Genomic DNA, 13,727 nt, shown 5'->3' on the forward strand with positions numbered 1-13,727 from the left:
GCAGACATGTAGAACCAAAAAAAAAACAAAAAACATTGAAAGCAGAACCTGTCTAACAGCTTCAAATAGGCAGAGATCTAGATCTTGAAATTTGTCACTGCAATATTAAATCAACACCATAAATCTCTGCATGTAGCTCCAGGTGTATATTTTTTATTGATTTAACTATTCTGGGTTGGATTCCCAGCCTTTGCATGTTCTCCCCTTGTATTCTCTCGGGTTCTCTCGGGGTACTCCAGCTTCCTCTAACAGTTCTAAAACATGACTCTTAGGGTAATTGCTTTCTTGCTAAATTGTCCTTAGGTGCGAGTGTGATGCTGAATGGTTATACTACTGAAGAAATATTGTTGTTTTAACCTGCATGAACAAGCTAACATGAAAAGTGTAGATTCTACACTTTCTTTGCTAAACTCAGACATCGCTATACGTTTTACATATATTGTGCTGTTTTAATCTTTGGGAATTATGTAAATAACGAAACTAATAGATATTAGGGACATGAGAAACCCAGCATGCAGAAACCACTGCCTATTATTAGACCGACTAATTAGACTAATATTAGCTGAATGGGCAGGTGATGCACAGAGTGTTGAAGCATTGTGACAACAGATGAAGCCTTTGATATCCTCCCCTCAGATCTTTATTAAAATGACCAAAACAAATGCCCAGTTGCAGCTATGTATGTACCATAAAGGACACTTGGTGTCCTTGTGAGACAGAGGAAACTGATGTTCTGCACTTTAACACAAGATTAGCCTCCAAACAAATGTGCACCTATGCAGCAGTGTCTAAAGCACAAATAGGATTACACTGGCTGCAGAAATATCCCCCAGGCATTTGCCACGTTCATTGTAAAGGCAGTATGAAAGGCACTCTGCCAGCTTATTATAGCAACTGGCTTTTCATGGTGTTTATGTGTTAACAGCATGTTGAAATATCTGAGTTCAGCTGTGGCTAAAATGCTTTTAAACATCAAAGTCACATAGATCCCTGGACAGAAACTGTCACAGTGTAAGAATCTAGCCTGACTCCACTTATGGAACAATGTTCTGCACCATTTCCTGAAGGGTGGCACAGGTAAACACAGTATTTCAGGTCCTCAGGCCCATTTGAAGGGATCTGTGGGGGTGTGATTGAAGCTGGCATCAGCAAAAATGGCCAGAGTGCCCACTGTGGTGAAGACGACGAAGATCCAGAGAAACATGCGGTCCACCACCATGGCCACGTACTGCCAGTCCTCTTTCAGCTGATGATGGATGGGGATCAAGAAAAGGTAGTGAGAAAAGGAAAAGGAAATCTGAGTGCATTGGGATTAGTCTGCAAGGATCCTATGATATAAGGAGGAAGGAGGAAAACTCACAGCTTCATAGTCTTTCTCAGCCTGCAGGGCCTCAGCAATGTACGTGATGGCCTCGATAGCTGACTTGAGCTCGTCAGGCAGAGTAAGGTAGGTGCTGGGACCGTCAATGAACTTCTTCAAATCTGTGCACAGACCCTCTGGCTGGAACCTGTAGAGCAGAGCCACAAGAACAAAACTACATTTACACGTGGCGAAAAGGAGCTACAGATTATGCCTTTATCGATGAAATAAGAGAATATCTGGATGAAATTAGACTTTATAGAGATGGTCCTGCTGGATGAACGAGGTAACAACTCTTGGTTTACTCAGCTGATCCAGTAAGAAGATATTTATTTAGCTTCAATGCAACATCTGGATTAGGAAATTTAACATATGGAAGATACTTGCTGCTTATGCCATTAAACCTTCATACTGGTTACTTGTTTAAACCTACGAATAAACAAAAAATCCATGTAATATTTTACAACCTGTGCAGGTCAAGTACAATGTATTTCAAAAGCACATGTAATTGCTAGACATCTAAAATAGTCAAATAACGTACAACATGGGGCAAAATTATAAAATAACAAAGTTTTACATAAAACCTGAGTAAGACGTTCCACACATAAAAGGTAGGGAGAGTCATTCTGATTTAAAAGCCAGGAGGTAAAATTGGGTTTTAACGCAGGATGTGAAAGTTTCTTACGCTGAAGAGGTTCTGATGAAAGGGCCAATTTGCTCCATAGTTGGAGCAGCAATTATTCGGTCAGAAACAGGTACATGTCAACATAAATATCAACTTTACCACCAAAGAATATTGTGTCCAAGTTAGATTATGTGTGTCAATGTGCAACATTGCTCAAAGTTATGGTTCACGGTACCCACACCTCTCACGTAAGAGGTCAAAAATAATTCAGGATGAAGAAAACGATACACCTCCAATGAGATGTATGTCAAACGGTGAAACTATAAACTCAGTGTGTTTTGGTAAAAAGCAAATATTTTATTTCCAAACTGCAGAAATCCACACAAGCTTGCAGCACCTGGTAATCTGGTCCAAGTCCAAAAACGAATTAAAACCTATAAAACAGTGAGGTATGCGTGAAGCAGGCTATAGACCTGCTTTGTACTCTTCTGTCATTCAGAGGGGAATAAAGGGAAGGCCAGAGGAGCTCCCTGCACCCCTGCTACCACTGTGGGAGTCACTGCTTGGATTCTGCTGACCGGGCTTCTCTGGCCCAGAAACCCTACGTGAATATGTGTGAATGTTTCTGTGTTTACTTGTTTCCCTCAGTTACCGACTGTCAGCTGCTGCTGGTGCCAAGGAGCCGCTGGGGAAAGCCAGGAAAATGCTGCTGAGGGAACCTTCATAACACAGCTGTCTGTCACTGAGAAATGTTCACACCAAGGCCCAAACACAGTAATTCAAACCTGTTTTTCCCCCTCTATTATATGAAAAACAAACATTTCTTCAGTAATACTGCAGGAAGACCAGGCTGAGAGCTGAAGCACAACCACAGTTCCTAACCTCAACAAAAGTAATAATATATGAGGAAAATAATAAATAGAAAACATGATCAGATTTCACAAAAACATTCACATTTTTACCAAGTAAACCCACATGACAATAAGGAAAACAACAAAAGAAACAGAACTACAGGGGTTGGACAATGAAACTGAAACACCTGTCATTTTAGTGTGGGAGGTTTCATGGCTAAATTGGACCAGCCTGGTAGCCAGTCTTCATTGATTGCACATTGCACCAGTAAGAGCAGAGTTTGAAGGTTCAATTAGCAGGGTAAGAGCACAGTTTTCCTCAAAATATTAAAATGTACACAACATTATGGGTGACATACCAGAGTTCATAAGAGGACAAATTGTTGGTGCACGTCTTGCTGGCGCATCTGTGACCAAGACAGCAAGTCTTTGTGATGTATCAAGAGCCACGGTATCCATGGTAATGTCAGCATACCACCAAGAAGGACAAACCACATCCAACAGGATTAACTGTGGACGCAAGAGGAAGCTGTCTGAAAGGGATGTTTGGGTGCTAACCTGGATTGTATCCAAAAAACATAAAACCACAGCTGTCCAAATCACGGCAGAATTAAATGTGCACCTCAACTCTCCTGTTTCCACCAGAACTGTCCGTCAGGAGCTCCACAGGGTCAATATACACGACCGGGCTGCTATAGCCAAACCTTTGGTCACTCATGCCAATGCCAAACGTCGGTTTCAATGGTGCAAGGAGCGCAAATCTTGGGCTGTGGACAATATGAGACATGTATTGTTCTCTGATGAGTCCACCTTTACTGTTTTCCCCACATCCGGGAGAGTTACGGTGTGGAGAAGCCCCAAAGAAGCGTACCACCCAGACTGTTGGATGCCCAGAGTGAAGCATGGGGGTGGATCAGTGATGGTTTGGGCTGCCATATTATGGCATTCCCTTGGCCCAATACTTGTGCTAGATGGGCGCATCACTGCCAAGGACTACCGAACCATTCTTGAGGACCATGTGCATCCAATGGTTCAAACATTGTATCCTGAAGGTGGTGCCGTGTATCAGGATGACAATGCACCAATGCACACAGCAAGACTGGTGAAAGATTGGTTTGATGAACATGAAAGTGAAGTTGAACATCTTCCATGGCCTGCACAGTCACCAGATCTAAATATTATTGAGCCACTTTGGGGTGTTTTGGAGAAGCGAGTCAGGAAACGTTTTCCTCCACCAGTATCACGTAGTGACCTGGACACTATCCTGCAAGAAGAATGGTTTAAAATCCCTCTGACCACTGTGCAGGACTTATATATGTCATTACCAAGACGAATTGATGCTGTACTGGCTGCAAAAGGAGGCCCTACACCATACTAATAAATTATTATGGTCTAAAACCAGGTGTTTCAGTTTCATTGTCCAAACCCTGTACATTTTAAATGAGGTCACTTGGCCTCTTCAACCCTCATTTCGTACTCCTGAACAAACCAGTTTGTCCTCATTGGTTTACCTGCATATTGGTTTGTTTCGCTTAGTCGTTAGGGATTTGGAGGAATTATATATTGTTTAATTTAATTGTTTATAATTTTTCTTAGACTTTAAATTACTACTAGATGTGTAACAGTAGACGTATTGGTACTGAAAATAGCTCTGTCATTTGGGTCCGCACGTAGACCGAATGAATAAAGAGCTGTTTTAACTTTCCACTTTTTTAAGTTTAAGAACATAAATAAATCACATTACACGATAGAAATTTTAAAATATTCTTTGTTTACTGCTTACTGAAGTAAAAAATAAAAAAATCATATATTTTTATTTATTTTTCTGGATTGAATTGTACAGAAAACATACCGAACCGGGATTTTACTACCACTGATTATTGCCACCAGTTGTGGTTCTGATCCACACAAGGCATTTGGACCTGTGAAAATGACAGTTTCACTGCTCACTTTTTGAGGTTTTACATCGGTTTAATCCATAAATCAGATTTTTATTTCATCTTGGTTATTTTCATATCATGCAAAGTAACATTAATAGAAGTATTAGATATTATTCATACTAATTATAACTATATGTAGTAATCTCCATAATAATATTAAGTTTAAATATTTTTAATAAATGTTTTACAACTATAAATATTTTTGTTTTTTAAAAACAGATAAAACAAAAAAAACAAAAAACAAACAAAAAAAAAACTTTTAAAAACGTCATCTGGATTGCTGCTCCAGAATCTCTCCACCAGAGTGCAGTGTTGCACTGTAACTACATGCTGGAGTCAGAGGAAAACAGCCTCTTGGTATTCTGTTCATGAAATGGTGAGTTTACAATGCAGAGCTGCCATCACAGCTCTTTGAGCATGGCAGGTGAGGAGGCTGTGACCTAAGACAGGTGAAGCTCCATCAGTTAGACAGAAACATAGACCTGGTGGAGAGACAGAGAAGGTGGGAAAGGATGGGAAAGAGATAAAGTTTGACCTTTTACCCCCTTCCCTGCTCCGTCTTTTATGACTCAGAGTCGCACTTCATCAGCAAGAAGAAAATTACTATTCAGGAGATTAATTTTAAGGAAAACTGGCTACGTTTGGTGCCAAGACATCCACTAAACCAATTAGAAAGGTGCATGTGAGTGTATATATGGCCTAATGGGAGATACTGCTGTCTCATCAAATTCTTCTGACACAACCACCCTCTACACTCCAACACCCCTCCTTCTTTTACCGAGACACACATCTTCCCGCTCTTATGTGTCAGAGTCAATTTGTGCAGGTCATTAATTATTTCAGCGGCTGTTCTTTCCCTCCAGACATATTTTACGTCTCACAGGGGGACAGCTACACACAGTTAGGACAGTTTGGGAGTGTTTTAATGGGAAAAAAACTTGAAGGCAGGATTGTTAGGACGTAACTCAGCTGAATGTCAAGATGTACAGATCTCCAGTTTAGGGTTAGACACCCAGCGCTGGCCCAAATCCAAATCATTACTCAACGGTTTAAGGAATCTGTAATGAAAATGATAATTATGGGCTCTAAATGAAGGGTTTTATGGATTTATGCTTTTTAATGTTATCCAAAGGTATGGTTCCTTATAGAAATGGAGCAATGAAATCAAAGGGTGACTAGAATCAGATGATTTTAAGCTTGACTGGCCCTGACCAGTGACCGGCCCAGTCAGAAACTCAAAAATCTGATCTTTTTCTGTCCAGTGAACACATCATATCTAAGATTTAACAGCATGAGGGAACAAAAATGAAAGTTAGCCATTTTCAGTATCAGTGAGGTGAACTCAGAGGAAACACAAAATGAGGACGACTGTTCTAGAAAGGAAACTATATCTTGTACAGAGGCATGTCAGGTGTTCATGAACGCTGTGAGAGAACCAGACTTTCAGCAGATAACAGGAAGGCTTTAAATATTACAGCAAAGCTACTCCATTTTGTTCCTTTGAGCTTTGAGCAACAGTCATGGATCATGCTGGGGTTAGAAACATATATTTTTTTTAAATTAAGCATTTGTTTGTGATTTTAGGTCACAACTTTTCCGGGTTTCAATGTAAATTGAGGGGCAAAAATTAACCGAGAATTCTTTCTTTAAAAACACTGTCTTAATTTTCAACCTACAAACAAGATGTAATAATTTAAGTTGTTTTATTGCTCTTTTAGATAAAATTGTGGGTTACTGGGTTGTAATTCTAAGAAACCTGTTTTAAGGTATAAGATGCGTTGTCACCTCTGCTCCTAAATAATGACTGCTCATAGCAGAGAGGGTAGGAAAATTTACTTTGTGTGCTGTTAATTAAAGTCTTAACCAGCAATCAAAGTCAGGTAAAATTTGTATCAACGAGTCCAAGTTTCACAAAAACATTTAGCAGATCTCTATGGGATTAGACTGAAATAATGCAAATAATGTAATAAATATGTGAAACTGTTGCGGAAAATGTTATTTTCAATTCTTCCATGACTGTTTATTTTATTTAGACATCTTGGTGTTTTGGTGGAAATGGCAAAATTAGCTAAATTAATTTAAATAGATTAAAGGCTAAATGTGCACCATCTCCATGTGCTGAATTCAAATACTCAACTTGAAATGAAAATAATGAAACAAGGTAGTAAATCAGGATTCAACATCATCCACCTGCAGCTTTGCATGCAGTTGAAAAATTATTGTTTTTTTTAAATCCACGTGTCTTTCCACTCTGACAAATTTCTTCTTTCTCGTAATGTTACAACTTTATTCTCGTAATATTACAACTTTATTCTTGCAATATTAAGACTTTATTTATTCTTGTAATGTTACGACTTTATTCTTGTAATATTAGCCTACAGCTTTATTCTCATAATGTTACGACTTTATTCTCGTAAAGTAACAACATTATTCATGTAATATTAGCCTACGACTTTTTTCTTGTAAAGTTTTTACATTGTTCTTGTAATATTAAGACTTTTTTCTTGTAATGTTATGACTTTATTCTCCTAATATTATAACTTTATTCTTGCAATTTTAAGACTTTATTTATTCTTGTAATGTTACGACTTTATTCTTGTAATATTAGCCTACAACTTTATTCTCATAATGTTATGACTTTATTCTCGTAAAGTTATGACATTATTCATATAATATTAGCCTACACCTTTTTTTTTTGTGATGTTACGACTTTATTCTTGTAATATTAGCCTACAACTTTTTTCTTGTAAAGTTTTTACATTATTCTTGTAATATTAAGACCTTTTTCTCGTAATGTTATGACTTTATCCTCGTAAAGTTACGACATTATTCATATAATATTAGCCTACACATTTTTTCTTGTAATGTTATGACTTTATTCTCGTAAAGTTACGACATTATTCCTGTAATATTAGCCTACAACTTTATTCTCATAATGTTACGACTTTATTCTCATAAGTTACAACATTATTCATGTAATATTAGCCTACAGCTTTTTTCTTGTAAAGTTTTTACATTGTTCTTGTAATATTAAGACTTTTTTCTTGTAATGTTATGACTTTATTCTCCTAATATTACAACTTTATTCTTGCAATGTTAAGACTTTATGTATTCTTGTAATGTTACGACTTTATTCTTGTAATATTAGCCTACAACTTTATTGTCATAATGTTATGACTTTATTCTCGTAAAGGTACGACATTATTCATATAATATTAGCCTACACCGTTTTTCTTGTAATGTTACGACTTTATTCTTGTAATATTAGCCTACAACTTTTTTCTTGTAAAGTTTTTACATTATTCTAGTAATATTAAGACCTTTTTCTCGTAATGTTATGACTTTATCCTCGTAAAGTTACGACATTATTCATATAATATTAGCCTACACCATTTTTCTTGTAATGTTACAACTTTATTCTTGTAATATTACCCTACAATTGTTTTCTTGTAATGTTATGACTTTGTTCTCGTAAAGTTACGACATTATTCATGTAATATTAGCCTACACCTTTTTTCTTGTAATGTTATGATTTTATCCTCGTAAAGTTACGACATTATTCATATAATATTAGCCTACGCCTTTTTTCTTGTAATGTTACGACTTTATTCTTGTAATATTAGCCTACAACTTTGTTCTTGTAATGTTATGACTTTATTCTTGTAATATTAGCCTACAACTTTTTTCTTGTAAAGTTTTTACATTATTCTAGTAATATTAAGACCTTTTTCTCGTAATGTTATGACTTTATCCTCGTAAAGTTACGACATTATTCATATAATATTAGCCTACACCATTTTTCTTGTAATGTTACAACTTTATTCTTGTAATATTACCCTACAATTGTTTTCTTGTAATGTTATAACTTTGTTCTCGTAAAGTTACGACATTATTCATGTAATATTAGCCTACACCTTTTTTCTTGTAATGTTATGATTTTATCCTCGTAAAGTTACGACATTATTCATATAATATTAGCCTACGCCTTTTTTCTTGTAATGTTACGACTTTATTCTTGTAATATTAGCCTACAACTTTGTTCTTGTAATGTTATGACTTTATTCTCGTAAAGTTACGACATTATTCCTGTAATATTAGCCTAAAACTTTATTCTCATAATGTTATGACTTTATCCTCGTAAAGTTATGACATTATTCATATAATATTAGCCTACACACCTTTTTTCTTGTAAGTTACGACTTTATTCTTGTAATATTAGCCTACAACTTTTTTCTTGTAATGTTATGACTTTATTCTCGTAAAGTTACGACATTATTCCTGTAATATTAGCCTACAACTTTATTCTCATAATGTTACGACTTTATTCTCATAAAGTTACAACATTATTCATGTAATATTAGCCTACAGCTTTTTTCTTGTAAAGTTTTTACATTGTTCTTGTAATATTAAGACGTTTTTCTTGTAATGTTATGACTTTATTCTCCTAATATTACAACTTTATTCTTGCAATGTTAAGACTTTATGTATTCTTGTAATGTTACAACTTTATTCTTGTAATATTAGCCTACAACTTTATTCTCATAATGTTATGACTTTATTCTTGTAAAGTTACGACATTATTCATATAATATTAGCCTACACCTTTTTTCCTGTAATGTTACAACTTTATTCTTGTAATATTACCCTACAACTTTGTTCTTGTAATGTTATGACTTTATTCTCGTAAAGGTACGACATTATTCATGTAATATTAGCCTACACCTTTTTTCTCGTAATATTACGACTTTATTCACGTAATATTAGCCTACGACTTTATTCTCATAATGTTACGACTTTATTCTCATAAAGTTACGACATTATTCATGTAATATTAAACTACAATTTTTTTCTTTTAATGTTACAACTTTATTCACGTAATATTAGCCTACGATGTTATTCTCATAATGTTACGACTTTATTCTCATAAAGTTACGACATTATTCATGTAATATTACTACTTTATACTGGTAGATTAAAAAACAATCTCTGAGCCTGGCCCTAATACTCCGTCGAAGATTTGCAAGGAGACTACCTCATACAAAGGAGTCTCTGTTAATCTTCAGCCACTGTTTCGACTGACTGTTGGATGCCTCATCAACTGCCTGTACCAATCCTACCTTACCCATAACACACTAATTGAAGGCCCTCTAGAGCCCGCTAGCTTCTTGCAAATCAAATCTTTTACATGCCCATCACTTGCCTGGACCTTTACCAAAATGCTTCCAAATCAGACCTTCAGTGCCAGTCCTTCAGTGACAAACAGATGTTTGTCAGTGAGAAATAATGGAGCTAATCTCCAGAGCAGAATGATCCTCACCTGTTGGGCTTGGGGAACAAGATGGACATGTCAGGCTTGCGGATAAAGTACTCATCAACGACTTTGCTGATGGACATCACCATCTGTTTTTCCCTGCGGGGAATGATCTCGAGGGAAAGCGGGGTCTCTACTTTTGGACGCATCATGCAGAGGTAAGGAGGCAGCATGTGGATGAAGATCTGGGTGGAGAAAGGGAGTAAAGGGGCAAAGAGTTACCCTCATAGCTTAAATGCCAGCTGGTTCCACTTTCTAAAGATTAAATCTGACAGAGCTCTGTTCTAAGAATACAAACATAATATTTTTTCTTTTTTCAGCAACCTAAGGCTATTTCTCTTACAAAGGACTTTGGGGAGGCAGACATTATCTATACTTACAGTAATCCACAATATATTGTGAATATATGTTTATTCCAATATCAGTGTCTGCAACATTCATATCACAAAGCGCAGTCTGGAGTCCAATAATTGATGACTGTTTTCCAGCTGTGTAACCCTGCATTTGTATGCTAACATAATATTTAGGCAGTTGGGCCGAGTACCACGGCTGCAGATGCTCACACCAAACACATGTGACATTGCCTAAAATGCTAAAGGTCACAGAGTGATGGAAGCACAGATGGGAAAGAGAGAAAGGAAGAAAATGGGCATAAATCACAAGCGTCAGCAAAATATTTGCTAATATTATTGCAATTGCAAGATTTTTGAATATCACACAGTCCTACTTCACACTTCGGCCTAAAGCCTTCTGTGTCGACCCACACTACCCTGGTACAAACATCTATTAGTTTGGAGCTTTAAGATGGTTTCAGCTACTGGGGATCAGACCACCAAGTCCTCCAGTTAAAGCATCACTGTGTGAAGACACCAGGCTTAGAGAGAGCTTCTGAGATCTGGTATCTCTGAATGTAGGACTGATGGAGAATGGAAACACTTTAGGAGTCTGTAAAGGGAAAATGAAAAGAGAGAGCTTCTGAGATCTGGTATCTCTGAATGTAGGACTGGTGGAGAATGGAAACACTTTAGGAGTCTGTAAAGGGAAAATGAAAAGAGAGAGCTTCTGAGATCTGGTATCTCTGAATGTAGGACTGGTGGAGAATGGAAACACTTTAGGAGTTTGTAAAGGGAAAATGAAAGATGGATGGATGGATGGATGGATTTTGTTTGATGTTTTTGCCCATCCATTGTGTAAATTGGCAGGAAAACATCCTTTCACAAAGGCTGCTGCGGGAAGACCTGAGAAGAAACTAGTGCTCTTTAATTCCTCACTCCAGGCTCATGATGCACTTCAGAAAAGCGTATAACTCTGGATTTTCCAATGAAGCACTTTCAGTAAGACTTGTGTTGGGCACCACCCAAGTCTCCGCTGTTAAATTCAAATTTACAGATTGATGGATCCTTGGTGAGAGAACAAAAATTCGTTCAAAGTTGCCTTTTAAAGAATTACCAGGGCACTCAGTTATAAAAGAGCACACCACAGGTGAAAATGTGACCCTTGATCAATATAATAGATGTTGTAATTGGCTCATTTATGCTCTGTTTGATGTGCTTTAAATGGTTTTCGAAATAACTCTCGTCTGGCCCTTATTGACTGACAGGACTTAAAGATAAAACCTCGCTGGCACTGAATATGCAAGGTGACATTTAATGAAGGGTGAAAGACTAAGAATTAAAAATGATGACCTTATATATGCTTAGAAATGAATTTAAAGTTTTAATTGGCCTCCTGAGGTTTTTTATTCCCACTGTCTGCTGAGTCAGTTGTAGAAAATAACCATGGAGTAAAAAGTCTCTCAAGAACAATAGTGGGTTTTAAGGATTCTTCCAAGCTCTGGGTCCCCATAAAAAATGCCTAAAATACTAGGTGTTCAGAACTCTTGTCACACAAGAAAAACAGTTTCTTAATTGATGACCCAAACATGTTATCCTGTATTTAGCTTCACCCAGCTTTCCTGTCCCTACTCAAGAAAAGCATCCTCACAACATGATGCTGCCAACACCATGTTGTGGTGTGTTCAGGATGATGTGTAGTGTTAGTTTTCCACCACAAAGTGTTTTGCACTTAAACCAAAAAAGTTCAGTTTTGGTCCCGTCAAACCAGAGCACCTTCTTCCACATGTTTAAGTCCGTCCTCTGTAGATTTTTGATCAACAGTGGGGATCTCTGCAGCTCCTCCACAATTACCTGCGTCTTCCTGGCTGCTACTCCGATTAATGTTCTACTAGCCGGGAGGGTCAGTTTAGGTGGGCGGCCATGATGGGTTTGCAGATGTGGCATTTCCATTATCAGATGATGGTTTGAATGTAGCTCTGCGAGATGTTCAGAGGTTGGGATATTGTTTTATAACCTAACCCTGTTTCTAAACTTTCTCCCTGACCTGTTTGCTGTGTTCCTTGGTCTTGATGATGTTCTTTGTTCACTAATAATTTAACATGACTGTTTTGACTGTATTCCATCACATTCTTTGTTCAAAACAAACAGAAATTTCTGATATTTGAATCTAAAATATCTCAAATAGGAATGTCTCACAAGTTGCTGCTCCTAATATAAACATTAGGATCGTTTACCTTGTTGAACATTGCAAAAAAATGCACTTTGAAAGCACTTTATTACCATGAAGCACTAAGCTGTATTATATAATAAATATAATAATGTACTAGTATAGATTTCAATGGTTTCAAAGCTCTGTTTAGCAATAGCCACACTAGAACCAACAACCGATAAAAATGTTGTCAGCACCACATTTTAAATTTCTTAAGCTGCCGTGACCCTGTTTCATTTCCTGTCATGTTTGCTGACATTTAGAAAAACATCTGTTACGTGTGTCTAGACATAAAGAAATAAAAGTGATTTTGTGGAGCATCAAGTCCTGTAGCGTCTCTGAAGTATGTGTGTTGTTTTTAATGCACTGCTGATCTGAATATTATGTGTATCCTGGATCGATGGTGTGGCATTCACAGTGTTCTGCTGCATCATGACAAGGTATGTTACTCTCCTTGTCTTATTTATTTATTTTTTCTCATGTTAAAGGATTGACTTTTCTATCTGGAATTCAAATTTCAGTGCTCGCTGAGTGCCCCAAACTGGTCAAATAACTGAATTGCATGCATAAATGGCTCAAAGCTGACTATTTTACCCCGGCCGCTTTCATATGTTTTCCCAAATGAGATTTAATATTTTTCAAACTGATTTCAGTCTGAACATCTCATTTCAGTTCCCTTTGTCTTGTTGTGACACTTTGATTTACTACTTGGTCAAATACAGTGAAATATCAAAATTTAAAATCTTTACGTTTTCTGTTCGGTCTTCGACTTTCACGCCTCTTTAGTGTCGCTTGTTTTATGGCTTATGCTCGCTAATATTCTCAGGCTTGATGCAAACTGGTTTGTTACTGTAAGTGAAAACTTCCAGTACAAATTTATAATTCAAACCAGATATTTAGATACACATAGAAACAAAATTACAAATAGAAGCCCAACCATAACCCTTATAATTCTTTCTTACTATAATTAAATCAGACTAATCTTACTCCGATTAACATCAGTTAGGGTTACCTTAATGAATTTGTTGTCCAAAATGCCAGAATAACGAGAGAATCTTTAAATTCTTTTTTCCTTCAAATTCAGAAATTTGCATAC

At 36.8% G+C, this 13,727-nt stretch overlaps 1 protein-coding gene across 2 annotated transcripts in view; it reads right to left on the reverse strand.

Annotated features, from left to right (window-relative positions):
- Nucleotides 1-617: 617 nt before the first annotated feature.
- chrnb1 (cholinergic receptor, nicotinic, beta 1 (muscle)) overlaps nt 618-13,727 on the reverse strand; it is a 29,760-nt gene continuing 16,650 nt past the window's right edge. For both annotated transcript variants that reach the window (XM_047385161.1, XM_047385160.1), the window contains 3 exons: nt 10,094-10,272; nt 1,361-1,508; nt 618-1,246 (listed from right to left, as the gene is read on the reverse strand). In XM_047385161.1, the coding sequence (XP_047241117.1) occupies nt 1,100-1,246; nt 1,361-1,508; nt 10,094-10,272 (474 nt within the window). In that variant the 3' untranslated portion in view covers nt 618-1,099. The remainder of the gene's footprint in view (nt 1,247-1,360; nt 1,509-10,093; nt 10,273-13,727) is intronic.

This window comes from Girardinichthys multiradiatus, chromosome 14 (genome assembly GCF_021462225.1).
Source record: "Girardinichthys multiradiatus isolate DD_20200921_A chromosome 14, DD_fGirMul_XY1, whole genome shotgun sequence".
Classification (NCBI taxonomy): domain Eukaryota; kingdom Metazoa; phylum Chordata; class Actinopteri; order Cyprinodontiformes; family Goodeidae; genus Girardinichthys; species Girardinichthys multiradiatus.